At 37.4% G+C, this 27,432-nt stretch overlaps 1 protein-coding gene across 2 annotated transcripts; it reads right to left on the bottom strand.

The window, feature by feature from the left end:
• Positions 1 to 2,767: 2,767 nt before the first annotated feature.
• Positions 2,768 to 25,199, bottom strand: LOC128988357 (dual specificity protein kinase CLK2). Of its 2 annotated transcripts, none has more exons than XM_054409581.1 (10): positions 23,929 to 25,199; positions 20,118 to 20,196; positions 19,633 to 19,699; positions 17,863 to 17,976; positions 15,821 to 15,911; positions 14,489 to 14,656; positions 12,008 to 12,137; positions 8,059 to 8,203; positions 6,438 to 6,543; positions 2,768 to 3,238 (listed from the first exon to the last, which is right to left on the bottom strand). In XM_054409581.1, the coding sequence occupies exons 1-10, from the start codon at positions 24,757 to 24,759 to the stop codon at positions 3,056 to 3,058; spliced, it is 1,914 nt and encodes a 637-aa protein (XP_054265556.1). In that variant the 5' UTR covers positions 24,760 to 25,199; the 3' UTR covers positions 2,768 to 3,055. The 2 variants fall into 2 exon arrangements, with proteins under 2 accessions (XP_054265556.1, XP_054265555.1); XM_054409580.1 differs by having other exon boundaries at positions 14,489 to 14,659; positions 23,929 to 25,194.
• Positions 25,200 to 27,432: the final 2,233 nt, after the last annotated feature.

The following is a 27,432-nucleotide window of genomic DNA, read 5'->3' as shown; positions in this document are numbered from 1 at the left end:
ATAAAATAGGTACAAAATTGTGTGGCCAGTCAAACTTTATAAACAAACATTTTATTCTATAAAATACAGATGGTAAATAGGGGTTGGTTTAAAGGAAATAAAATACAAAACAGATAATTATTTTGATAAACATTAGAAAGGTTATGGGATTGATTGAACTAAAATAACCGCAGGGAAACTTATAAGTAGAAAAAACTTATAAGTAGAAAAGTCGTCAACCACTGTTTAATCAGTACATTGTTAGAGAGAGCAGAGAGAGAAAGAGAGATAGCAGATAGGGGCGTTTGATAAGGAATCTGAAAAAGTAAACAAACAAGGAACAACTATTGATACTTGTTTATAGCCTTATTGTGTCGCCCACTACATTTGCACATGTGACCACTTTTTGTTTCTTACTTATCTTTCATCCGTCCCAAAATAGAATTCCTGAAATTGTTTGTTGGTATAATCTCCCCTCCCACACAAGGCGCAGTGCTCAGTGCGCACTGTAGGTTGTCAGGGCAACCGTGTGTCGTCATAGCGACGAGCCAATCACGCACTCGCACTGCGTTGTATATTAAGGCCGGTATCCACAGTGCGAGGCAGCTCGCTGCGAATGCCTCGTTGCGAATGCTCGGCTTTGCCTCGGACTGTGGATACCGGGGTTGCTCACTGCGAGCACCTGTGCGGCGCTCGCGTCGCACAATGTGAGGCGAGCCGTGTACTTGTCGGTCTCAGAGCAGTGCTCAAAGGTGCCTCACCCCGAGCTGTGCGTTAAGTGGATACCTGCACTGTCTGCCTCGCACCGTACCAGACTGTTCTCAGCAAACCATTCCACGCGAAACTGTCATCATGGATACTCATGATAGAATAAGAGATTAGTGAAGTGTTACGAAAGTAAACGTTTGCTTTGGGACTCTAAACACCGAGAGTATTATAATAAGTTTAAGAGAGAAGACTTGTGGCGCGAAATATCGCAGTCAATGAATGTTCCGGTGAAAGATCTGAAAAAGAATATTACGTCTCTGTTGGGGTCTTACCGACGTAAAAGGTCGAGGCTATAGTAATCAAGAATCTCAGATTACTATCTCAGAGTATAAGAATTTAAGAATCTCAGAATATAAGAATCTCGGAGTAACAGCTAATCTTTCCTTGGTCGTAATAGCACTTCGCATGTAGGTATCGCGTTTTTCCACGGCAGGCTCTATCAATGTAATTAAATGTTCAAAATCTTCCTTGGACATTCGCAAGAAATTTGTCACGTCTTCTTCGAACCTCACGTCTTCTAGGAGTCTGTTCCCATATTCAAACCGATTTCGATAAATCTTTTTGACCCACCAACGATGTTTACGTCGCTTTTTCTGTTGCTTTTTATTAATAATTGTTGCCATCACAATAAAAGCAGCAGCAGAAACTTGCACTTTTCTATGGAAAAACACCATTGTACCGACTGTCTTACGAATACGGGTGGCTCGCGCCATGTTCGCGTGCTCGCAGTGAGCATTCGTGGTTACAAACTAGCTGCCAGCTAAAGAGCTCACCCTGAGGCAGATGGCACGAGGCATTCGCAGCGAGCAGCCTCGCACTGTGGATACCCGGCTTTACGATACGAATAGCTGTGTTAGAAAGACAACGCGATAGGTGGTAGTTTGTCTCTTTACTATCTCCTCAAAATTACGATCGATAATCAATGCGTCTTGACTGAGCTGAGGTTCGTGCTTATCAAACCTCGAATGATTGAACAACGTAGAATTGTGATAACATTGTTTCCAATTACGACCCAAATTAAGTGTTTTTTTTTAGTTTTGACTTAGTATTAAAAGCTCGGCTCGAACTTCGAGCTTTTTCAAAATGCCTCGAGCCGAGCCGAATAATGAAAAGCTCGACCAAAAAGCTCGAAGGTTCGAGTACTCGCACACCCCTAGTAAAAAGTGAGCAAAGTGGCACTTTGCGCACACGAGAGCAACGTTTACGCACGAGCCTCGTGCCCAATTATCTCAACTGCAGCAAAGGCCTTTTGCACTTGTGTTACACATTATATTTTTCCTACAGTCCCTATAAAGCATATTAGTCTTTCAAACACTATACGCTTTAGGTTTAGGTTCAGTTTTTTCCTCGGCAAGCAATGTGCTCCGCGACTTGAGAAAATAGTTCTGTATTTTTGTAGTATTTGTAGTATTTTTGTAATTTGCAGTGGTTTCCGCGCCTAAAAAAAATGCTTTAAAGGTATTTTCTTGTTTATTAAGATCGTAGGAATGTTTTAAAAACGTTTAAAAGAAAAGTCCAGAAAGTTCAGAAATACTGATAAGAGAACATAAACTATAAACACAAAATGACAGGTTAAATCGTAGTTATAATACTCAATCAGCTGCTCATAGTATTATTATCTTCAAGTATTGCCAGCCTATTTCCAAGCATACACAGATTACGTGCATAATAGAACCACGCTGTTTTGTGTTGTTTCGTTGGAATCCTGATGTGCGCCAAGGTATAAACCGTACGACAAAGTATAAATATGCAGCAATTAGCAGCTTTCTGTATTATAAACAGTACAAGGAAGCCAGTTTTTCGGGTGACTGTAGGAGAATACCTATTTCCTTAGGGTATTTCCAAGAGGGTTAGAAACAATTTGAATATTCAGAGATTTTAGTTGAGGGTTGATTCAGATAGGGATAACTGTATTTATAATAACTTTCCTTAATATTTATTCAAATCTATCTTAACTGTAGTTCTTACAAAAAATAAATAAATGCACACATTTTAAACAAGAGGAAATAATAAGTAAACCCTCTTTTTATAATTTATTAAGAAAAATATGGTATTAAACATGCGACAATGTTAATACCAAAGTATGAACAATTGTTTACAACATAGAAATACAAAATGTACATAGCAATCGCCAAACCAAAAGGTACACGCTTGTGCCACATTTAGACCTCACTGCAGGTACTAAGAGTCCAAGTATCCTAATAATCTCAAATTTAAGTTAAACGTCGGCTGTTCACTAGTATCACTTATAGTCCAAGTAGCCGTACCAGTCCGAAGTGCCAGCTTGTCATACTGGCGACGGCCGCCTTCATCTCGACAAGGAGTGGCTCCTCTCTGCAGTGCCGAGGCGTTGGTGTGCAGGGATCTTGTCAAAGAATGGATGCCTCATTGCCTCGGCCAGCGTGATGCGCTCGCTGGGGTCGTAGTCCAACATACGTGAGATCAAGTCAAACAACTGCCGGTGGTCCTCATCCTCGACAGTTTGGTACCTCTGTAACACAAACAGATTTTGTCAAGTTATTTTTTATTTTAGGTTGGTTGCTTCTTTTAACTTAATTTATCTGGACGTGGTTCTTTAAGTTTTGTGCAAGTGACATATCAAACAGAGCAGAGGGTGAGTCAGTGCAGGAGAATGAATAGCAGTGAAATATATTATATATATTAATAAAGTGTTGCCACTTTTGTCTCCCCTTGGCCTTGGATTAGAGGAGGCAATGATGAAGGCCAAGAGCTTTTTCATTTTTTATCTTAACATTTTAAAAGAGATTTACTCCCTAAGAGAGAAAATGGCAATCAGGTATTGTTTGAATTATTTTATTTTCAATGGATTTTTTTTTTACCCAGAATTTCACCCAGATGGCTTAATCTGTGTAAAAAATCAAAACTATTGATTGATGGATTATTTAATGTATTGGATTGGCTGGGTTTATTGTCTATAATTTCTTGTAGGCCTAATACAGTTGAAGTAAAGTACACATAAAGGATCGTAAATGGTTTGTATCTACACTGCCAACGTTTTGGCTAGGATTAACCTTTCAACATTAGGGTTGTGGCAATGCGTTTTACCAAATGAAACCTTTAATTTATGTACTACTCGACTTAAACTATTGTTTAAGATTTCCTTGTAACTCCTTGTGAACGTCCCCAGTGCCAGTATGATAGAAAAAATTAATATTAGGTTTTAAAAGTAGATTTTTAGTTGTATTACTTATTCACAAAGCATTGTTGAATCTCCAATGATTCACAAAAAATTATTTCCATACTTTTTGAGGACCCTCAGGTGAAAAAAGTATATACACGTGAGAAATTTGAGAACTAATTAATTAACAGCTTCAGTGGTAGTGACGAAATATATGTTCATCACATGTATCATATGAATAATTGTTATACATCATAAGCTGATTAAAGTAACTATTTAACATTACACAGTAAGAAAGAACAGTAATAAGCTGTCAAAATTAAGGTAGTTCTTTGCTTTAAAACAACCAATATCCTAAAGACAGCTTCAGTGGTAGTGACGAAATTATTATTGTTCATCACGGATGAAACTCTGGACTAGTTTATACATCATAAGCTGTTTAGTAAAACAAAAGTTTTCAAACATGCATAAATAACAAATGTTAATGTTTTTGTCTCTTATATGTACCTATATAATTTTCATTGATTATTGCAATATCACTGATAAGATAGTATATTATAACATTGAAAAATATTTAACTCTCTTTTTTTCAACAAGTAGCAGATGAAAAATTTATTCATTGATGAAAAAAAACAGCTTTTAGAAAACGGGAGTTCTCAAATACACAGAAAGTTCTCTTATTGGAGATGTTTTCTAGATAGGTACTGCAGTTTAGTGTGATCTCCAAATATCTTTACTTAAGACATTATCACATCGTTAAAGCAAATTAATTGTGATTATCAGGATTTGAATCCAGGTCACAGGACCCACACTTTAACCAAAGTCCAGCCTTATGACATATTGATTATACAGGGTTAGCCAAAAGTCAGGACATCCCCAGTTAACTTTTTAACGCGTTACAGTAGGTAAACCAAACTCAGCACATGTTTACAACATAAAAACCTACAATTTTTCATGTTATGTGAAAACGAAAAGTTGCTGTCATTTTGTATTGGTTTGATATAGATACCTCTGGGTTCGCCAATATTCTTTTTAACTGATTGTCTTCAAAATTAGGTGTAACTTGATGGGGCTTTATACTTAAAAATTTTGAGCTGCCCCCAAAATACTCCATTTAAGGGCTAGGGCAAAGTTGTGACTGCAAGTGTAGTTTTTTATGTTGTAAAAATGTGGTGAATTTGGTTTTCCTACTGCAATGTGTTAAAAAGTTAACTTGGTTAGTCCAGACTTTAACTTGCTTGCCCATCTCAAATTTTAAAATGGCTGCCATTTTTGTTAGGGGTGGGATATCAACCTCCGGTTTACGCCATTTAGTTTCTCTTGAGAAACCCTTTAAAATGAGGGGGGTTTAAATTTGAAAATATGGGGCTGCCCCCAAAATACCCCAATTTAGGGGCCGGGGCAAAGTTGTTACTTCAATGAAAAAGTGCAGTTTTTTTATGTAATGTTGTAAACCTGTGCCGAGTTTTGTTTTCCTACTGCAACACATTAAAAAGTTAACTAGGGGTGACCAGACTTGTGCCTAACCCTGTAAAAGGCAGCAAATAAATATGCTACTAAGTCTTGTTAAGGTAAGATACAATATTATAAAATAAAATATGAAGTGTATTATGCTATTAGAATAATAAATCAGCTTCAGTGGTAGTGACGAAACAATTTAAAATCATCAGACTTTCAGGACTTGGTATGCATCATTAGCTGATTTTTATTGGGTTGTACGAATGAGGCGCAACTATAAAATAATAAGACTGGTTTTCTTAGGGAAAAAATTCCATCCTCTAATTTTAGACCAGTTCTACAATAGGTTTCTTAGTTTAGCCATGGTCTTGGTAGATGTAAGATCGCGGATTCGTCTCTCATCTGCAATATAGAACAATGGAGCAACTTGTCTATGGGAATTTTTTTGTGAAGCTAAGTAAGTCCGCAATACAGACTTGTTATCTCGTACAACAAATGTATGGGGATCAATGTATGTCACATACACAGGTTTTCGAGAGGTGTAAACGTCTCAATAAAGAGATGATGATTATCCACATATCAAAGGTTATCCACGCCCAGGACATCCAATATCTTCAAATTATAAAAACATTGGTAGGGCCTAATAATCTAATCCATCAAGTTGGTCATTTGGGTCTCTGTACAATGACTTGGACAGTAGAAATTGACAAAGAATCTATTTGAGAAATATTACACGAATATTTCAACGTGTTTTATATTGGAGCTCAAAATCATCACGCCGGAACAAAAGGACTCACGGATGGAAATGTGTTTTTAATAACTTGGAAAATATCAAGAAAGATTCTAACCTGTTCCTTTTCTTTCCTGTTATTTTCCCTAATCCTGTTATTTTAACCGTTACTGAGCTTCGCAAAAAAATTCTTAAATCCTAACGCCTAAAATTTGTTTGGCGTTTGGGCAAGCGCACAAGATCCAATACAAAAGCTGTGGCCGAAAGCAGTCTAAAATCCTCAAACAGTGAATTTGGTTGGGGGGGGACCATCGATTTAGTAATTCAATATTCAACTCTGTTGCGTAAAGTAAGAAAACTTACATGAAGGGGTTTGCAGTTTTCACGGACGTAACGTCCTGCTGAACTTTTCTCGTCCCAGTCTAATTTGCCGTGGTAGAAGTATTTTGTCTTACTCTTACGTGCCATCCTGAAATCACAACAATAATGTAAATGCCAGAGTACAGTGTTTATTGATGATTAATCATGATGCACTGTGCCATTGAAATCAAGCACAGTGAGCGTAACCTTCACGTTCGACTGCATTGTTGAGCCTTTTTCACTACTGTCATGGTTCAAAGTTAACAATTTTGTAACAGTTGTTTGTGCTGTGACACGTTTCATACCAAAACAATAGCCATGACATTATCAAATGATACTCCAACATTATCAGCGACTTCTCTATATTGTGATTAGGTGATCATTCAAAACTATTTCTTGCTCTTTTTCCATGTTCTAATCGGTTGCTATGTCAGGCAACCGTGTTGTTGTGTCCAGGCCGTTCTCAAAGCAGACTCACACTTGATAACACTTCACATAGTTTCTTACACTTAATTCCATTTTTTTCAAAAATTTGTAAACTCTTTTTGATCAAATTCTTTGTGCCATTTACTTCAACAATTACTAAAATTGCCAAACTCATAAAAACACATCATATCTTACAAAGTCGACAAAGAAAACAACCAAAAGATCTATCGTAAAGGGGCATTTACACACTTAAAAAAAGTTTGACAATCAAACTCTCCAAGCTTGCAAAAATTAAAAATTCTCGTTTTTTTAACCTTGTATAATGGTACTAATGTTATATTTAGGGGGAGCGAGCTGGTCTAGTGGTTAGAGCGCGGGACTCCGGTTCCTGGGGTCCTGAGTTTGAATCCCGCCAAATCACCAATGGATTTTATCTAAGTGATAATGCCGTAACCCCTAGGTCTAGCCTGAAGTAATGTGAAAAACAATTCCGGGCTCGTGCCTAACGTCCTAGGAAAAGAAAAACTAACATTATATATACCAATCAGACTCTTAAACCACGGAGATTTATACCACGGCCACTTGGTAACCTAGTCAATAGTCACCACAGAAAATAAAGAAAGTGGGGTATCATTTAATTCAATGAGCACAGCCACATCAAAGGGACTTGTGACAACAAAACTAACGTGGATTGTTTTCAGGTCGAATATATTATCTTTTAGCTTCCCTACATTACCCCTTCCCCATCACTGTTTTACTGTTTATATTGTCATTGGTGGTGGTAATGTTCTTTAGGAAAATTCCATTTAATACAGATCCTTCCCTCGACAAAATAAGGGTGTGTATACTTCTGTTAGCCTATATAAACTTAAAGGATCTTCAGGTGCAGTGGATGCATTTAATCTTTTTTCACAATTTCATCAACAATGTACATCAGGAAATTGTCAAACGGGGTTAATACCATTTGAAAATGAGACAACAAAAAGTTACAAAATAGAGCAACCCCCCATTGCAGTAACAATTACGGTTCAAAAGTTATTGCAACTTTTGTGATTTTCCTTGTGTTGACGTACATAAACTAGACACGTAAAACAAGCTTCAAAATTTACAATGGGAAGAGAAGTCTACTGGTGTTGCTTAGTCTATGCTAGAAGTCAAGTGAGGCACCTCCAGGTCGCAAATGTATGTTGTCAGTTACCTGTAAGGAATGGTCCCTAGTATCCTCTCCATCATGGCCAGGTGTTCCCTGTTGTCGTGAGTCTGGAACAGTGTGATGCCCAGGTAGAGTTCAAAGATGATACAGCCAATAGACCAGACATCACACGGGTGGGACCAGCCTAGCTCTGCAACATTTTTTATTTTATTTATTTTTTTATCTCAGTTAAAGAAACAAAATTTATGATTACTGTAATATTACCTGACACAAGTATTCAATTTTTATATATTACTGATTAAATAATCAGAAAATTAAAAACTAATCCTTAACCCTGCAATTTATTAATAACTACTTAAAAATTGTGATATGTTGATACCAAAATTTATCGAAGCTCTGAACAGACAACTGAAAAATAGATTCCTAATACTGATCATTTCAATTTTACTAAATTTTCTGTAAGGATTACTACACCAACCCGGTCTTTACGTACTCTCATATAGTATGTAATTTTGGAGTTATGGGTTGTTTTTCAAGTGACCTACAGATATAATTAATGCAGAAATTACAACAATTTCATGTAGCCATTTAAAAAAATTAAGCCTCCAAACTATTAGTACAAATATTCGACACTATAAATTAAGGCATACTAGGCAGGTTGAACGACATAAATTAAAGTTTTTTGAGAAGAAATGTAGTTTCATTGGCTTAAAAATCTTATTTAATTTACCTAAAATTATAATAGAGGAAAAAAGTTTTGATGTTTTTAAAAAAAGATTGAAAAATTATCTCCTTTCATTGTCTTTGTATTCTTTGGATGAATTTTGGAATTCAAGAGATATCATAAATGATAGTTTAGAAAGATGATTTGATTTAATTTTGTTTTGTTTATTCTTCTTAAGCTTAACATTTGTTTTGTAAAGATAATGATTGTTTTAGCGATAAGTAAAGCATAATTCATCTTTATATTTATTTGACGCTATTCATTGTATAAAAACTTGTACTGTGAATGAATAAAGAGAATTTGAATTTGAAATTAGCCAATTTAAGTTTTAAACCCTTCCAAACACATTAAATAAATACCACGTTAAAGGTAATTGAAGATATTACAAAAAAAAATAAAACTTTCTAGAAGTGTGTAATTTAGAAATTTTGTGTCAAGCCAGACTCAAGGTTAAATCGCGGTCATGGAAACGTCATCATCGTCTCCCGTGGTCACAGAAACGTCATCGTCATCACCAGCGGTCACGGAAACGTCATCGTCATCTCCAGCGGTCACGGAAACGTCATCGTCATCTCCTACGGTCACGGAAACATCATAGTCATCACCCGCGGTCATGGAAACGTCATCCTCATCTCCCGTGGTCACAGAAACGTCATCGTCATCACCAGCGGTCACGGAAACGTCATCGTCATCTCCAGCAGTCACGGAAACGTCATCGTCGTCTCCTACGGTCACGGAAACATCATAGTCATCACCCGCGGTCATGGAAACGTCATCCTCATCTCCCGCGGTTACACGGAAATGTCATCGTCGTCCCCCGCGGTAACGGAAACATCATCGGCATCTCCCGCGGACACGGGAACGTCATCATCGTCGCCCGCGGTCACGGAGACGTCATCATCGTCACCCGCGGTCACGGAGACATCATCGGCGTCTCCCACGGACACGGGAACGTCATCATCGTCACCCGCAGTCACGGAAACGTCATCGTCGTCTCCCGCCGTCACGGAAACGTCATCGTCATCTCCCGCGATCACGGAAACATCATCGGCGTCTCCCGCGGACACGGCAACGTCATCATCGTCTCCCGCGGACACGGGAACGTCATCATCGTCACCCGCAGTCACGGAAACGTCATCATCGTCACTCGCGGTCACGGAAACGTCATCATCGTCACCCGCGGTCACGGAAACGTCAGCGGCGTCTCCCGCAGACGCGGGAACGTCATCGTTGTCACCAGCGGTCATGGAAACGTCATCGTCGTCTCCCGTGGTCACGGAAACGTCATCGTCATCTCCAGCAGTCACGGAAACATCATCGGCGTCTCCTGCGGACACGGGAACGTCATCATCGTCACCCGCGGTCACGGAAACGTCATCGGCGTCTCCTGCGGACACGGGAACGTCATCATCGTCACCCGCGGTCACGGAAACGTCATCGTCATCTCCCGCGGTCACGGAAACATCATTGGCGTCTCCCGCGGATACGAAAACGTCATCATCATCTACCACGGTCACGGAAGCGTCATCGTCGTCTCCCGCGGTTCCGGAAATGTCATCGTCGTCACCCGTGGTCATGAAAACGTCATCGCTATCTCCCGCGGTCACGGAAACATCATCGGCATCTGCCGCGGACACGGAAACATCATCGTCGTCTCCCGCGGTCACGAAAACGTCATCGTCGTCTGCCGCGGTCACAGAAACGTCATCGTCATCATCCGCGGTCATGGAAACGACATTGTCTTCACCCACGATCACGGAAACGTCATCATCGTCTCCCGCGGTCACGGAAACGTCATCGTCGTCTCCCGCGGTCACGGAAACGTCATCGTCGTCTCCCGCGGTCACGGAAACGTCATCGTCGTCTCCCGCGGCCACGAAAACGTCACCGACATCTCCCGCGGTCACGGAAACATCATTGGCGTCTCCCGCGGACACGGAAACATCATCATCGTCTCGCGGTCACGAAAACGTCATCGTCGTCTCCCGCGGTCACAGAAACGTCATCGTCATTACCCGCGGTCATGGAAACGACATTGTCTTCACCCACGATCACGGAAACGTCATCATTGTCTCCCGCGGTCACGGAAACGTAATCATCGTCTCCCGCGGTCACGGAAACGTAATCATCGTCTCCCGCGGTCACGGAAACGTCATCGTCGCCTCCTGCGGTCAAGTAAACGTCATCATCGTCATGCGCGATCCTTGCAAAATCACTAACAAATCCCACGGCCGTTTGGACATCATCGTCGTCTCTCGCGGTCACGGAAACGTCATCTTCATGCGCGTTTGCGGCAAATTGAAAATTCCCGGTAAAATACGAAATTCACGCACAATTCCTGATTTTTTCCCGGTTCAAAAAAATCACGCATAATTCCGGGTTTTCCGGATCGGTGGACACCCTGTAGCGACACAATAGTAGTTTGTGTAACTAGTGAGCAATGTAGCACTTTGCATATGAGAGAAATGTTTACGCAAGTGCAGCAAGCGAGTGTGGAAAGTTTTTTTAGTGTTACACATTATATTTTTCCTACAGTTATTATAAAGAATATAAATAATTAGTCTTTTAAACGCTAAACAACATGTTTTAGGTTAGGCTAAGTCCAAGCGTTGAAAGAAATGGGAAACACTGCAACAACTGATCGTAGTCTTAGAATCTTTTAAGTGTTGCCAACTTATTTTCAAGCATACACATATTAGGTGCCTAATTAAACTATGAAAGCATAATGTTTTTTGTTGTTTGGTTGGAATACTTGAGTGCGTGAAAAAATGAGTGCAGCAAAAGTAAAACGAGTGCGGCAAAAGTAAAATGAGTGCGGCAAGAGTAAAATTAGTGCGGCAAAACTAAGTAAATTCAGCAATTAACGAGTTTGGGCTTCTTTGATTGTAGAATGATACTTTCTCTTTTACTACAATTACAATAAGTTTAAATATGAAGCACTAGTTGCCTCACATCAAGATATGGCAAATTTACATGAAATTAACTTTGGTTCAGATTGAATTTTATAAGCAGGCATGTATTGTGTATTCGTTGTCTTGAAAACATCAGACACTGGGCACTGTTATCACCCTTAATGGCAAGGTACATAACTACAGTCATCCCCATCACTTCATTGCATCTCTTGCATGAGTCAAATTACATATTCAGGACAATAGTTAAAATATCAACCCCCATTTCATTTTTAAACGTTACAAATGTACACATAATAATTCAAAGCAATCCCATTAGATGTAGATTACAACTGTAACTGACAACTGATCATGTGCCTACCTAGAATGACCTCAGGAGCTCTGTAGTGGCGTGTGGACACTATTGTGCTGTGGTGTTCATGGTCAAATGTGGCACTGCCAAAGTCTATCAACCGCACATCTGAGCTCTTCACTCTCCTCACATCCCGTTTCTGCAATGCAAACAATAAATGAACAAACTACACACTTTTATAGCAATGAAGATCTATTCATTACAAAACTGGATTGAGCAATATAGGTGAGTATTATACGATTACCAACCTTTTTTGTCATAATACACATGCTTTTGATTTTCTGCCATCATCCATTAACGTTTCTCCCTGCGATCTTATACCAGTTGGATGGATATTACTTTACAAGTATGCGGGTAGGATTGTGTTGCAAAAATTCATTGTAGTTCTTTGGAGAAATGCTATTTAAAAATCTAATTGTGATTACTTGTAAATGTTTTGGAAATATGTTAGAGTTTAGAAGATCAATTTTCCCCTTACAAATGCTCTGAAATGGCTCATTTGGAAAATGGTACATCACTACTTTAGAAAAAAGGTTAGTGGTATCTAAAATTATTGTCACAGAATGTAATAAAGACTAAATGAACATTAATTTCACCAACAACATGTTTGGGGAAAGAATGTTTTGTGCAAAGGCTAAAAAATAACTCATTTGTTTTGTCAAAGTGTTAAGATAAGCTTATCCTAATAAAACCCTAGATAAAAAGTTAATATAACATTAATTAGCTTGGGGAGTTCGCTGTCTCTGTTTGTACAAAATATGAAGGTATTGACTTTTTAATAGTGATGGTCGGATCCGGATATAAGACAACCGGATCCGCCGGATCCAAGCTGGAACCGGCACCGGATCGGATAAAAAAAATTCCGGATCTTGGGTTGGTTCCTGTTTTGATGGATCCGATTTTTCCCGATTTTTTTGCTAACATAAAGCTGCCTGTATCCATGTACAAGACCAGTTTTTTCCCGATTTTTTACTAACAAACACAAAGCTGTCTGTATCTATGTACGCTCATCCGGACTAAAGTGGCGGACGTCCGGTCCGGATTACAAAAAAATCCGGAGCCGAGCAAATACACAGTACCTATTGTATATAGCAGTTTTTTCAATTTTTTTCAAGGTCCACAGTAATGGATAGCCGGGCGTATACACTTCAACCGGTAATAATTTTTACCGCCGAATTTTGTTCCAGGTCCACAGTATTGGATAGCCGTGCATATGCACTTCAACCGGTAATAATTTTTACCGCCAATTTTAGTTCCAGGTCCACAATAATGGTAGCTTGGCAAATGCACTTCAACCGGTAAAAATGTTTACTGCCGAATTTTGTTCTAGCTAATTTTTTAGCTGGGCATTTGCACTTCAACCGGTAATAATTTTTACCTCCGAATTTTGTTCCAGGTACCCAGTAATGATAGCCGGGCATATGCACTTCAACCGGTAACAATTTTTACCACCGAATTTAGTTCCAGGTCCACAGTAATGATAGCTGGGCAAATGCACTTAGACCGGTAATAATTTTTACCACCGTGTTATCCGGTTAATCGGTCTTGTACATAGATACAGACAGATTTGTGTTAGTAATAAAAACGGGAAAACATCGGTCTCGTATGCCTGGATCACCCCTTGCTTGCCTCTCTTTGTTATTTGTTCCAGGTCCACAGTACTGATAGCCGGGTATATGAAACTCTACAGGTAAAATACCCTGTGTCTGTGTACAAGATTATCTAATATTTTTCTAAGTTAGAACACAGTACAGTCTTCTTGTACACAGGCACAGGGTATTTTACCTGTAGAACTTCACATACCCATCTATCAGTACTGTGGACCTGGAACGAATTTAAGGAAGAGATTAAAAAGAGGTGATTCAGGCATAAATAAATTGGATGCTGCATGCAAAAACCACGATATAGCATACTCAAGATCAAACTATTGTAAAACATACACAAATACCCTTTTGGTGGTCGTGCAAACTTAGGACAAAGTTTCATTTTATGATTTTGAAAAGTTTTAGTGTCCCCAAAAAATGAGGGATTATGGGCTCAATTGGAGATTACTCTATATATAAGGTGTATTAATCTTTAAACATTACCAATTTAATTTTAAACAGTATGATTTAAATTGGCATTCTGTTAATTACGTTTTTTTAACCCGCCTTTATGACAGTGTGTATCTGGATCCGGATTTGAAGATCCGAAGGACCGGATCCGAATTTTTCAAGATCCGGATCCAAATCCGGTACCGACATTTTCTTGGATCCGCCCATCACTACTTTTTAAACAAAAGGAATAGACACCCAGGATCTAAATGGACCAGCTGTCACTGAATCGTTGCTAAAAAAGCATATACAATAATGGAATCGTTGACCTGGTCAGTTCAATCAATGTTAAAATACAGTCATAGACTTCTAACATGAGCGCAACAAACCATTTTAATGCACTCTTATTTTGAACTAATATAACTGAAACGAGTTCTTATATCCCTGAGAAACGTACCTTTTTGCTGTTGTAGGCAATATCGTAGTCAGAGTCGACAAAGAGTATGTTCTCGGGCTTGAGGTCCGTGTGAGTGAGTTTGTTGTCATGCAGAAACTTGACGGAGTAACAAAGCTGATAGCTGATATGACGCACCTGCTCTAACGTGTATGGCTGATAGTTGTTGTCCTTCTGTTCAAACACGTCAACAACAACAGTATTTTGTTAATGAAGAGTAATAGATAGTAGATAGTAAATACTCTCAGCTAGTAGTTGTTAGTCAAACTAATCTAATCAAATTTAATATTATATTAAAATTTCATTTTTATAGTATAGCCTCTGATCACTGATATTTACAAGTTTTAAATTACCTGTGTCCGTCAAGTGATCCTAGATTGTAGTTGGTTGACTACAGCTGTTTGTATTCATAAACACATCTTCAGGTCAAATATTACATTGATTTATTCTATGGACCTACCTTCTACCCGTGCCGCACGTGTCTGATGTCTTTTTTAATTTCGCGTTTTGTTTTTTTATTTGTGTTTTGGCCAATTAATGTTTAATGTTTCGTATATGTGTAAGTGTTATTTGTGAACTTTCAACCTAATGCCGTCCATTCCATGGAATAAATCAATGTAAGATTTGACCAGAAGATGTGTTTATTAAAACGAAACAGCTGTAGTCAACCTAATACAATTAGGGATCACTTGACCAATACCTTTATGTACTTTCCTTTATGTACTTTATAACCTTTTGTATTTTAAACCTTTTGTTTTAATATTATAAATGTGAAAGTTTCGATCAAAATTGTGGCAACCCGAAATGACTTCCCACCCTTTATTTTACTTAAGAGGTTCTACTAAATCAATCAACACAGAAATCTTTACCCAATGACTGCTTATGTTGCCAGAGTTAGTCAAAGTTGAAATAGTTCCTTTTGAATAAAAAATCTACTAATTTTTAGTCTTAATCATCCGTACAAACAAAATATCTGTATTAAGTGTAACAAAAGGGAAATATCTTGAATAATTTTAGACACAGATGATTATAAATAAGTTTATTCATGATTTAGTAAGGGAGGTATGTGTTTGATTGCCAGAATGCCCACAAGCCTTTAATGGGTTTGGACTGCTATCAAAATTCCCTTAAACGAAATAAAAAAACTGTTAAGTGACAGCTGACAGCTAAACAGCCTTGTTAGAACATGTTGAGCTGGTCTTCAAAATCAAGATGACAATAAATATATCACGCACAGATGCCCAATTTTTGTCCGTCTCAAATCATAATACACCCATTAACACTGATCATTATAGTCTATAAAATATTTAAGCAAACTAGAGGAACATTACTTACCAAAAAGTCAAATACGCTGAGACCAAGCATTTCGAAAGCAATGCACATATGGCCGTGATAGTCGAACCAATCTAGCATCTTCACACAAAGGCTGAAACATGAATAAATATTAGTTTAGAACTCAATTTAATATCACATTACCACAAAACATTTGTTGAAAATCCCTATCATATAATAAGTAAACTATCACACATTCCTGTTTTAAATTTGTTTTGATCTCCCTTAAGCCAGGTTTTCCTAGACGCGGAAGAGGAGCGCGTAGAGCAGAGGGTGGAAAAGCGATTAACATGGCATTCCACTGCGCTTCTAGGAAAACAGTAACATTAAATCACCTAAGGCAAGAGGAGTCCGCTCTCTGCGTTCCTCTCTCCGCGCTCCGCTTCTGCGCCTAGGAAAACCCAGCTTAATAGCGATTTTTTACAAAATAGGCTGTAGTAATTCTTTACTATACACCTTTAAGTAAAGCAAAGGTCATACAAATTTCTCCTTGGATAGTTCATCAAAACGAAACACTTCCGGGTATTATTCCCCTGTTCCTGGCAAGTTTTACATTGAAATACAATATATAGGTACCTAGTCCAGCAGCTGGCTATACTTTAGTACGTGCAAACTTGCGTACCTATACTCAATATTCTTGGATAACAATTTAGTTTGATGTTTAGGCAGTTTAAAAAACCTGGGTGTTTACCTCCTACCCCCCACGTTTACCGGCTATGACGTCATCAAAATGGCGGCCATTGATTTTTTTTAAGTGTATATTTCGCAAACTATTTGTCAGATGGGAATGAACTTTTTTTTGTTTGAAAGGTAAGTTTAAATGCTATCTGTTTTACATTTACACTTTTGTTGTATGTTTAGTACATTTTTCGTAATTTTGCAAAAACCTGTATTTTTAAATATTTTTGTGTTATTTTTGTTTGTAACGTTTTATCGATACAATATATCAAAAACCACCAATGAAAAAAGTTGTAGAACGTCTAAAAAGCTTTACAAAAATACCAAATTCGATACGTTTTACTCAAAAGATTTCGTCAAGAAACTAGATAAACCTCATAAAAACACCTATTTTGGCGCAAAAACGCCTATTAGTCCGGCATCTAGGGCAGACAGTTTTACCATTCAATGTTGATGTATGTGTCTAAAGAAGTGTTTTCAACTCGGGTGTCACGTCTGCACCCACTGCAGTTTCCGGTTATGACGTCATCAAAATGGCGGAAAGGGCTATATTAAAAACTAGGTGGCGTTCACAGAGTTTGGTAAAACGTATCGAATTTGGTATTTTTGTAAAGCTTTTTAAACGTTCTACAACTTTTATCATCGGTAGTTTTTTGATATATTGTATTGATAAAACGTTACAAACAAAAATAACACAAATATATTAAAAAATACAGGTTTTTGCAAAGTTACGAAAAATGTACTAAACATACAACAAATATGTAAATGTAAAACAGATAGCATTTAAACTTAGTTACCTTTCAAACAAAAAAAAGTTCATTCCAATCCGACAAATAGTTTGCGAAATATACGCTTCGAAAAAAATCAATGGCCGCCATTTTGATGACGTCATAGCCGGAAAACGTGGGGGGTAGGAGGTAAACACCAAGGTTTTTTAAACTCCCTAGACATCAAACTAAAACGTTATGCAAGAATATTGAGTATACGCAAGTTTGCACACTAAAGTATAGCCAGCTGCAGGACTAACCAGTATTTACCAGCAGGCTAGATATTTCTTACATCCCTTCAAGAGCTAAACTTTACTGTTGTGGATCTAAACTACTCTAATCCTGTAAAATATAGGATAACTGTAGGATACCTCTTAACTATTATTGTATGTTTGTTTAACGTTTATTCCTTTACAATTCTTGATAGTCAACAAGCACTCAATCATAAGTAGTATGGACTCTTAAATAAAACAATATAATAGATTGGTTAAGTTATAAAATAAACTTGTACTTAGTGAAGCAGACCGAAGTAACATTAAATGTAGGACAAGATCGCAGAGAGAACGGAAATAACAAACAACGGGGAAGGTGCCAACTCACTGTTTTCCATCGGGGTCTTTCTCTGCAATTTTGTCTAAGGCATTAATTTCCAACTTGGCTGCCTCGCGGTACTTCTCAACATTTTTTATGATCTTCAGAGCAATTGTGTTCTCCCTGAAACAAAGAGATTCAACCATCTAATGTTAAGCCATATCTGATTGATTGAAACATGGCAAAAACCAAACAAGTAGTTTTGAAAGATGTCCTATTGTTTGGAAAGGTTACATAGGAAAGACATAAAAAATCCTCAAATCAGTTTTATAGTAAAGGAAAATTGTGCCTAGATCTATGCTTTCTACTGCCAATATAAATATGGTCTGTAACTCTTTAACATTAGCTCAATGAGAGTATATACTTACGTATATAAGTTTGTGAGAAAAATATGGTTGTTTAGATTACTTTTCAAAAGCTAACCACAAGAAAAACTTAAAAGAATACCAAAAGTCTACAAAAAGATAAACAGAAGACAAAGTACTGAGTCAAGTGGCCTACTATGTCTAGGTAACCGATAGGCATAGGATAAAAATAGTTTATTCTAAATTGTTTGCCTTCTTATTCTTTGAATTTAACAAAACAAAATGTAAACAAACAAGAACAAAACCCAAAAATTGTACCTTTATTTGGTATTAAGTAAGACTCTAAAAAACAAAATAGGTAGATCATGGTTTCATAAAATAAAATTAATATTAAATCGTAGGATTAACTAGATGGGCATAATTTAACAAAATAGAATGAATAATAGGGCCTACTATTACCAAAGTGACACCTATTACCTTGGTAATAGATTACTTTAAAACCCTAGTATTTTGTATCGTCTGAGATCTGAACGGTATAACTTAGCAAATCTAACAATCCCACAGACCCATTGATAGTGTCTCATTATTAACAGCAAGAAACAAGGAACAATAGTACCTTGGTAACAGAATATTGAGAATAGGCTACCATATTTTATTTTTGTAACGTCTGAAATGTTATAACTAACGAGTGAAATAACACTGCTCAGAACTGACAAGTTAAGGATCATTCCTGACTATTGCAAAGTACAGTAGACTCTCAGTAATCTGGCAGATATAGGACCGTGATCTAGTGGAAAATGCTGGATTACTGTAATGTTATAAATAAAAATCTTAAAATGCACTTAAAACAGGTCCCCGAAGATTACGCAATCGGAAACCGCTATTGCCGCCATCGGGCATGACGACGATGACGGTCCAGTAGGCCTAACCGTGGGAGACAATGATAATGTCTACACGGCTGTGGGAGCTAATCATGATTTTGCCGAGTTGAGTTGTGTCCCTCGTGCATTTTATGGCCGGCCACGCTCTATTTTATGCTAATTTAATGTATTCGTACTTTTTGTGTGCCCTAAATGTAAAACTTTAGTAAATTGACGACGACAATGTGTTTAAATAATTTGATGTTTGACGACGAAGGCTTGATAATGAAATATCAACTGTTTCGAAACTAACTAGTCGCCTGAGACTACAATAAGGATTGACGACGTAAGGTATGTAAACCTATTTCAATTGTGATAATGTCTACACAACCGCGTGAGATGTTCATGATTTCGCTGCGATCATGCATGACGTCGATGACGTTTCCGTGACCGCAGGAGTGGATGATGATAATTTTGCAGCAATCGCGGAAGACCTCATATGTCAAAAGACGCCGGATTACTGGAATGCCGAAGTGGGGAAGTGCTGGATTAGAGAGTGTCTACTGTAATGGTATTTCCCATCTCTAGGATTAACAGTATTAGTAGGTACTTACGTGTTTAAGTCTTTCACTTTCACAACCTTTCCAAAAGTTCCTTCACCTAGGGTGGCCAGTATTTTATCTGTAAAAGAAATCAAACCAACAGGTTAAATGATGAGCATATAAACATCTGAAAGCCAATAATGAACAATGAGCTGATGAAACTTACGTGATGTTCAAATCAAATACACACATTTAATGTGCAACTGACCTTTCAAAGTGTGATCATTACATTGATCCAGGCTTGACTATACTGATTTTAATATACTCAAAAGCCAATTCTAGATTTTAAACAGTAAAAAAATTAATTTGAGAAATTTTTTTGAAACATTGAATAATTTACATACCCTGAATAAATATCAAGTGAATTACTAATGGATAATGGTTTATGGCTTCCAGTCAAACATTAATATTACTTGGTATAAGGTTTCCCAATGAATAAAATTTAGTTATATTGGGACTGATAAGTTTTACTTTACTACATGGTATTATTCACGAACATCTGTCTTGAAGAATGTCGCCATGGTGGTATATGAGGTGGCCGTCCTCGTCGTCCTCTATGGAAGGGGCCCTTGAGCTCTACAGGTGGCGAAGTGGCGAAGTAGTGACGAAGGGAGAGATCGGTAGCGCCATGTAGCAGTACCACATCAGGAACGCCACCAGACCCAGGATATACAAAGACGCAGCACGCCGTTGCCAACACGACCACCAACGATATCAGCAGCCACGACAAGTTGACAACCGACCCAGCGATGGGCATCATAGACAGAGGAGGGCAAAATGGTTGCCGTGTTAACAAAATTGTTTACCAATACTCTTTCTATGGGTCATAAGAACACATTACCAATATTAAATATATACAGGTAAATCCAAAGGGTAAATTGCACAGGCAACACAATTATGGATAGTAAAACACAGTCCACTAATCGAGTACACTGCAAAAGTCCTCAGCTGTTTGTTAGTTTGCTCACACAAGATCGATGGCGTTAAAATATGTTACACGAACGCATGCTGCTGCTTTCGTCATCATACTTTGAAAAGTCATGTTAAAAACCGGTTACGTTTCACAGCAAACAAAAAAGACTGTTGTATTTATACTGTTGATTTAATGAACTCGGTCATACAGATTTCTCGACCAACTCTAAAAAATTTACATGCAAGAATGCAACATCATTTTCTAGATGTTTTATGTCTTGAATATTGTGATATTTATTTATGATAAATAACATGCCTTGTATATAGAAGCAAATCATTGAAGCTTTCTCGAGACACGTTAAAAGATACTTAAAAAAGTACCTAGTACCAATTACCCGTATGCGTTTTATTGGCTGAGCCAACTCCCATATTGATCTATTACGAGTCCTCTGGTGTATTTTGGTACCTTTGATGAATTCATCAACAACTAACATTCATCTGCACTATTAACTGAATTGATAAGCAAAAGTTCAATTGGAATCCCAAACAAGTCATGTAACCAATTTGGTAATTGCATTAAATTAAACTAAAAGAACAGACATTCCAAGCATGCCTTCTGTTAATGTAACATGTTATATAAATATATTTTATCTCAATTAGAACGTTTAGTCACCAGAAGAAATTATTTTGTTCACAAAGGTGAAGAAGGCACAATAATGTATAATAAATATTTATATTTTCTAAATGTACCACAATACATTGGAACTGGCATGTAATCCCTGCAAATACTGCAATACAAATCATAAGAAACGCCATGGGAATTAGACCAGTCAGGACAAACATGCTGAATATGTAATTTTGTAGAAGAATTTCAGGTTTTCAGGGCAGATATCTACCATATGAATAGTAAACATGTTTATTTATTTATTGCAAGTGGAAAAGCTTTACCCTCTATAAAAAGTAATTTCAGGAATGAAAGAGACAGAAAATGTAAAAAACATAATAACAAAACGATTAAACAAGGAGCCTATTTATTTAATACTTGATGTATGTAATGTTTTACAACCTTATGTTTAAATAGACTGAGTTGCACAAATATTTTTCGACAACTAAAGAGTGCTAAGGGTTTGTTAGGTATTTTTACAAAGTGACATGAACAACACCTAAATTTTAATCTAAAATTGGTATTAGATAGCAGCAATTAAAACAGAGTATGTTTCTAAATATAGTAAATAAATGTTAAGCATTAAAATAGTGTGATACACTACCCATCAAAATTTAAATACACAATAGACTACTGTAACTATTACCCATCACATATCAAATGCAGTTAGTAACATGTACTGTTAATGATTCTAGTATAACTAACAATGATATGTTCTTTCTTAACTAAGAAAAAGATCATATAAGCCTACAATTTACATTTGATTGCCTATTTTTATAGATGTTAAGTTATAGTTTTATAGAATGAAATTTGTATCAGGAAGCTACACCATTTCCAAGACCTAACAAATGAATTGGTAATGGATGTATACCACAATGCAATAACAGGAAGGTTAACACCATATCAATTCAACAAGAAACTCAAAATGTAAATGGCCAAGCATAAATAATTGCCAGCAACTATGAGGTATAAAAATTATATTTGTTAATACTGCATTGGTTGCATCTAGACACAATGATTAAATTACATGTTTTACAATAATGTATAAACATGTGAAATCAAACAATTATTTACTTTTAAAACATACATGATAACACAACACACCATGCAACAATAACAAACTTGCTTTTCCAAACATGGAAAGTTATTAGCTCAATGAATTTGAGTGGTTTAATTCAATTTGTTAGTCACACATGTATGCAAATGGTGTTGATATAAATATACAGATTCATTATTAATAATGCATACAAGTAATCAGGTTGTGAAACACAAAAAAAATAAATTGTATTAAATTACTAAAACAACAGTCAATATTTGGAAATATACATGCATTGTTGATTAAGTTAAATTGTACTGTTACACCAAACTAAAAGAACAAAATTCATTATTAATACAAATTTAATCACTTAAAGTGGATTCATCCAAATGTTGAACAGAAATGATTAAACACTAAAGGATTTGTAAGTGGCACTAATTAAAATTAAAAAGATATACCCCTGAAATATTGTTCATCCAAGATGTATTTAGGCTGCTAATAATGTACAGTATTCACAATCAATACAACTTTCATCACATTTAATTAGGTTATGCATTTTATATAAATCCTAATTGATTTTTTACTATCTAATTCAGGCTTGGTCTTGATGGGTCCAAAGGTTTGGAGTTCTACTGAATCAAAAATTAGTTTTACATTGGAATCAAAAGTTGCAAGTCAAAATAATAGGTACAAAGTATTAAATCAAACTAGACAGAAGAATTAATTAACATCTTTAAAGTACCTACTGCATAGTGGTGAGATTTAGAGTGTGTCAGTATGTATGATTTGAAAGTGTTGGAGATTGTTCACATTATTGGGGTAGAGTCAGATCGCCAAAGTGTCCCTGCCAAAATACAGAATTGGAGACCAACTCAAGGTGAATTCTTGGCACTTTTCCACAGGGACACAAATTTAGACTATGTCTTCGTTAATTAACTAACTATCACTGCCAATGAACTAGTTCTCGATTGTACACAAAAAATTTAATACACAATGTTTTATGGGGAACTATAAGCTTTTATCTTGCTGGAATTGTCCATGAACAGAACAAGTCTCAAAATTTTAAATTTTTATGGGAAAAAATCTCATTTCAATTACAATTTTATTGACCTAAAATGCCCAATAAAAGAATAGTCATTGATATAAAAACTAGACATTAAAAATATGATGTTTAAAATTTCCAATTTGGATAACAATCATAATGTATTTTTTTTTCAATTAGAATGTGGAATACTAACCCAAAATGGTTTAAAAAAATTGTCATTGATTGATTAAAAACTTATCGAAACTAATGTTTGACTTGAAACAACATAATATAACACCGAAAGTTAGTAATAACCAGAGAGCACAGAATATAAATTTCTATTCTGTGCTCTCTGGTAATAACAGTTCCACGCTGTAGGGTCGCTCGTGTTAATGTAAACAAACAATCTGACCCTTGATCCCCCACCCCTTGCCACTACGTCAGTCGTCAAGCGTGTCTAGTGTAGTGAGTGGTTGTCACATAAACTCAACATCCTCTAGGCCTACTGCACAGTAGAACCTTGATAAAGGAGTAATTATCGATTAGGGTTGCTTTCTTTTATTCGCAATATGTGATAAGGTATGTGAAAATGACACTTCTACACAGGTTCTACTGTACTATTTTGTGGCAAACGCCTCAGTTTATTTGCGTAAAGACTGGCTGTTGACTTACGGGTACAGCGGCGACAGTGGTGGAGGTGGTTGTTGTTGTCGTAGGGATGTTCCGTTTACTACTAGAGTGTTGCAGGTAGTTGGAATACTTTTGTTGACATCGCGCTAGAGCACTAGTCTGCTCCTCCGTGTTGTCCTCTAGCCCAGTATACTTCAATATCAGACTCTGTATCTCCTTGCGTCTCGCTTGTCGTGTCTCGTCGTCCGCAATCTCAGGTAGGCCTACTACAGTGTTGTCGTTCAGTGGCACTAGTGTTAGCCGTGAATCGCTCAGATCTGTAGTATTTCCCGCACGCAGTGGTCGTAGTTTGTGTTGTCGCACCTCCGTGTGACGCCGTCTGTCGCCGCGGTACGGCGTCTTCTCGCGGACCACCGACGTGGACGACACGTAAGGATACGCCTTCTCTGCTAGAAGTATAGAGTGAGTGGTGGCGCTCTTGGTGAGTGATCGACCGCCGGAACGTTCTCGTTCTCTCTCTCGTCGACGCGAGTATTTATCCAGAGCCGCGGAGTACTTGTAGTCCTCTAATCTACGTGTAGTTTCACTGGGGACTTCGCGGTGGACGCGGCGCGGCGCGGGCGGTTCGATGTTCTCGCGGTCCGCACGGTCCCGGTCCCTCTGCGGCCTGACCGGAGCGGTAACCGCAGCACCTTCTACCGCCGCGGACGGTCCTCGCACACGGGACGTTATCTTATTGATGAGACTAGAACACGAGTCGCTGAGCAGCTGCGTCACACTCACTGTAGAGGACCTAGCGTATCTCGCGCGACGCGCCGCCGCCGCGGCAGACGACGACGAGGACGCGGTCGACGTGTTGGTCCGTGTCCCCATCGTGTGTCAACTGCGCTCGGCCGCTACCGCCCGCCGGGACCGAACTAAAGATACCGAGCCCTCGTGTGATGCCGTTGCCAAATACTGGGCTATTAATACGCTCAGCTGCCGCTCTAACAACAAACCAGTTACGCAAAGACATCCAATAGTTAGTTAGTCTAGTTGTGACGTAGTGTGTGCACTGACCTCCGTTTTGTTATCTACATACGTATATAAACCTTCACTGGTATCAACCGATGTACAGTCCGAAACTCGGTCAACTCGTTAGTTCATATTGCACATCCGAATAACCCCCGTTGCAACTAACCTGCATACTTGGTGCATTTCCATTTGAATGGTTGATTTTTACTCAACTATTTTCTTAAAATCGCCAGAATTGTTCACTGTTTAAATTAAATTAAGTGTAATTAGTAAATTGTTTAGTGACTACTTAAGTTAGCTGCTACAATGAAAATAGTTAAAGTGATTTTTTTTTTATTATTTAAAATGTGAAAATTTTCTAGCATTAAAAAAAGCTAGATGAAAAATAAATAATTTTCCAAATTCGATCAAAATATATCCATAAAGAAGAAGCAAACTACAACAGTTTACTTATTTTCCATAATGACATGAGCATTTACTGTTTTTTCTTCATAGCCATTAGTATTAGACGTACAATACCAATACAATAGTTGTATTGTAATAAGTGTACTGCACCCTGCGACGACAAAGTACAGTATAACAGTTGAGAACGTACATGTTTAGAAACATTGCTTACCGTCGGGACCAACCTTAATTGCATTTCCATTGCTGAACGACCGGAGAACGATAGTAAGCGGTCAAGGTCAAAAGTTTATCGGCAATAAAACGATGCTCTGAAGTTTGCATTACAGCTTGAACGGTTGTGAAAGAAACACATCGACATTTTGCATCGCATGTCATACCGATACTTTCGTAACGGTCATCCTAATACCCATAAACTAAGTCACCTCTCAGAATAAAATCGACTCATTATGCGATATAGTGGTCCATAGCGTGTGTGAATGACGCTCTGAGGGTTATTTTTGGCTCGGGTCACCAAAACTGGACGACATTGAATGGCACGGCCAAAGAAAGAGTCGCACGCTCTTGAATGATCAATGACCTTCTCTATTGCGATACGAAAAACTAGTTAATTATCTTCTGAAGATCCAAATGCAATGGCATTTACGGCAACTATTTACGATTACACAGACATGCTTGATAAATATAAAGACACTATCACAAAATGGAGAAATTGTCTTTAATCGTAGTTTGAACATCCGTGAATACGACAGTTTGTTGGACTTTCTGAATTATCAACCGATTTAATTGTGTTTTTACTACACTTGCGATAGTTGAATCTCCCAATCGGTATGTATAAGCATAGTAGAGAGATAATTTAATAACATTTACTACTAATTATAAACAATTAGACGGAGAAAAGATGGAGTTAAATAAAAAGTGTAAACTTCCACATAACACTATCACAAAGCAACATTGTGGATTATATGATTAATTGATTAAAAATATCACAAGAACGCCAAGTTTCAGGCTTCACTTACGTAACTAACAACACAGTAAGCCATGCAAACAAAATAATTCACAGTTTCAATAACACTAATATGTAGGCTACACAGTCACTTAGTTATACTACAATAACATTTGTATGAATATCATAAAATTGACGGTGGTAATAATATTTTCTCACATTGTGCTCTTCATTTGTAGCATATATGAAAGTACGAAATTGTTATATTATGATTTCCTAGTTTCTTCAAGAAGTATGACAAAACATGGGGTCGACTATATTTAGCCTTTAAACAGTTTAGAAAGACAAAGAATGGCAAGCTGTAACACACTGCAATTTATGGATCAAAACAAATCTTCTGATACGCAGAACACAAGTTATAAATAGCTAATTTCGTTCTTTACTGTATATGCTTCACTCCGAGATTAATATCTATCCAAACAAAGAACAGTGTACAGTATAGTCTGCTTCAAGATGGTTACTTTGGAATGATTTAGGCCTAGATGTTTTATTACCAGGCACTGGTGATATCAAGCAATTAAGTGTTGAACGATAAACAAGTTATGGGTATTATTTTATGATGATATAATAAAGTAACCATAACAAAACGATAAACTTAATTAGTTCCTGATAATTTTGTCATGAAATACCATTAAGGTTCATGATTACGAAGGATGATTTAATTTTTCTACCACACGTCTCGGGAGGTTAGGGAACTCCTCCAGTATTCAAGAGACCTCGATATCTACATTTACTTAATTGCCCTATCCAACTCAGCTTAGACCTACTTATTTTTTCACTTATATATTACATTTTTTTATATAACAGAACCTAAAAATAATACAACTAAAAAAACTGGGAAAATAGGTAGGTTAGTTAGGTAAAATATGTAGATATTAAGGCCACTTGAAAACGGGAGGAATTCCCACGTAGTGCCAAATCATCTAACACAGGAATCTTGTTACGAAATACATAAGATGGGCTACATGTAAACATTTATACCTATCCATATAGTACTATTAATCACCGCCTAAATGAGTGTGATTTCTAGACAAGTAGAAATAATTGTTCAGAAACAAGAAGCTGCCTTCGCCAAACTCATTGCCAGACATTGTGAGCTTGACAAATCGCTTGACATTGTGTGT

This window comes from Macrosteles quadrilineatus, unplaced genomic scaffold (assembly GCF_028750875.1).
Source record: "Macrosteles quadrilineatus isolate MER2022 unplaced genomic scaffold, UCM_ALF_1.0 Scaffold_3__2_contigs__length_128488019, whole genome shotgun sequence".
Taxonomy (NCBI): Eukaryota; Metazoa; Arthropoda; class Insecta; order Hemiptera; family Cicadellidae; genus Macrosteles; species Macrosteles quadrilineatus.
This window is presented reverse-complemented; position numbering and strand designations above follow the sequence as displayed.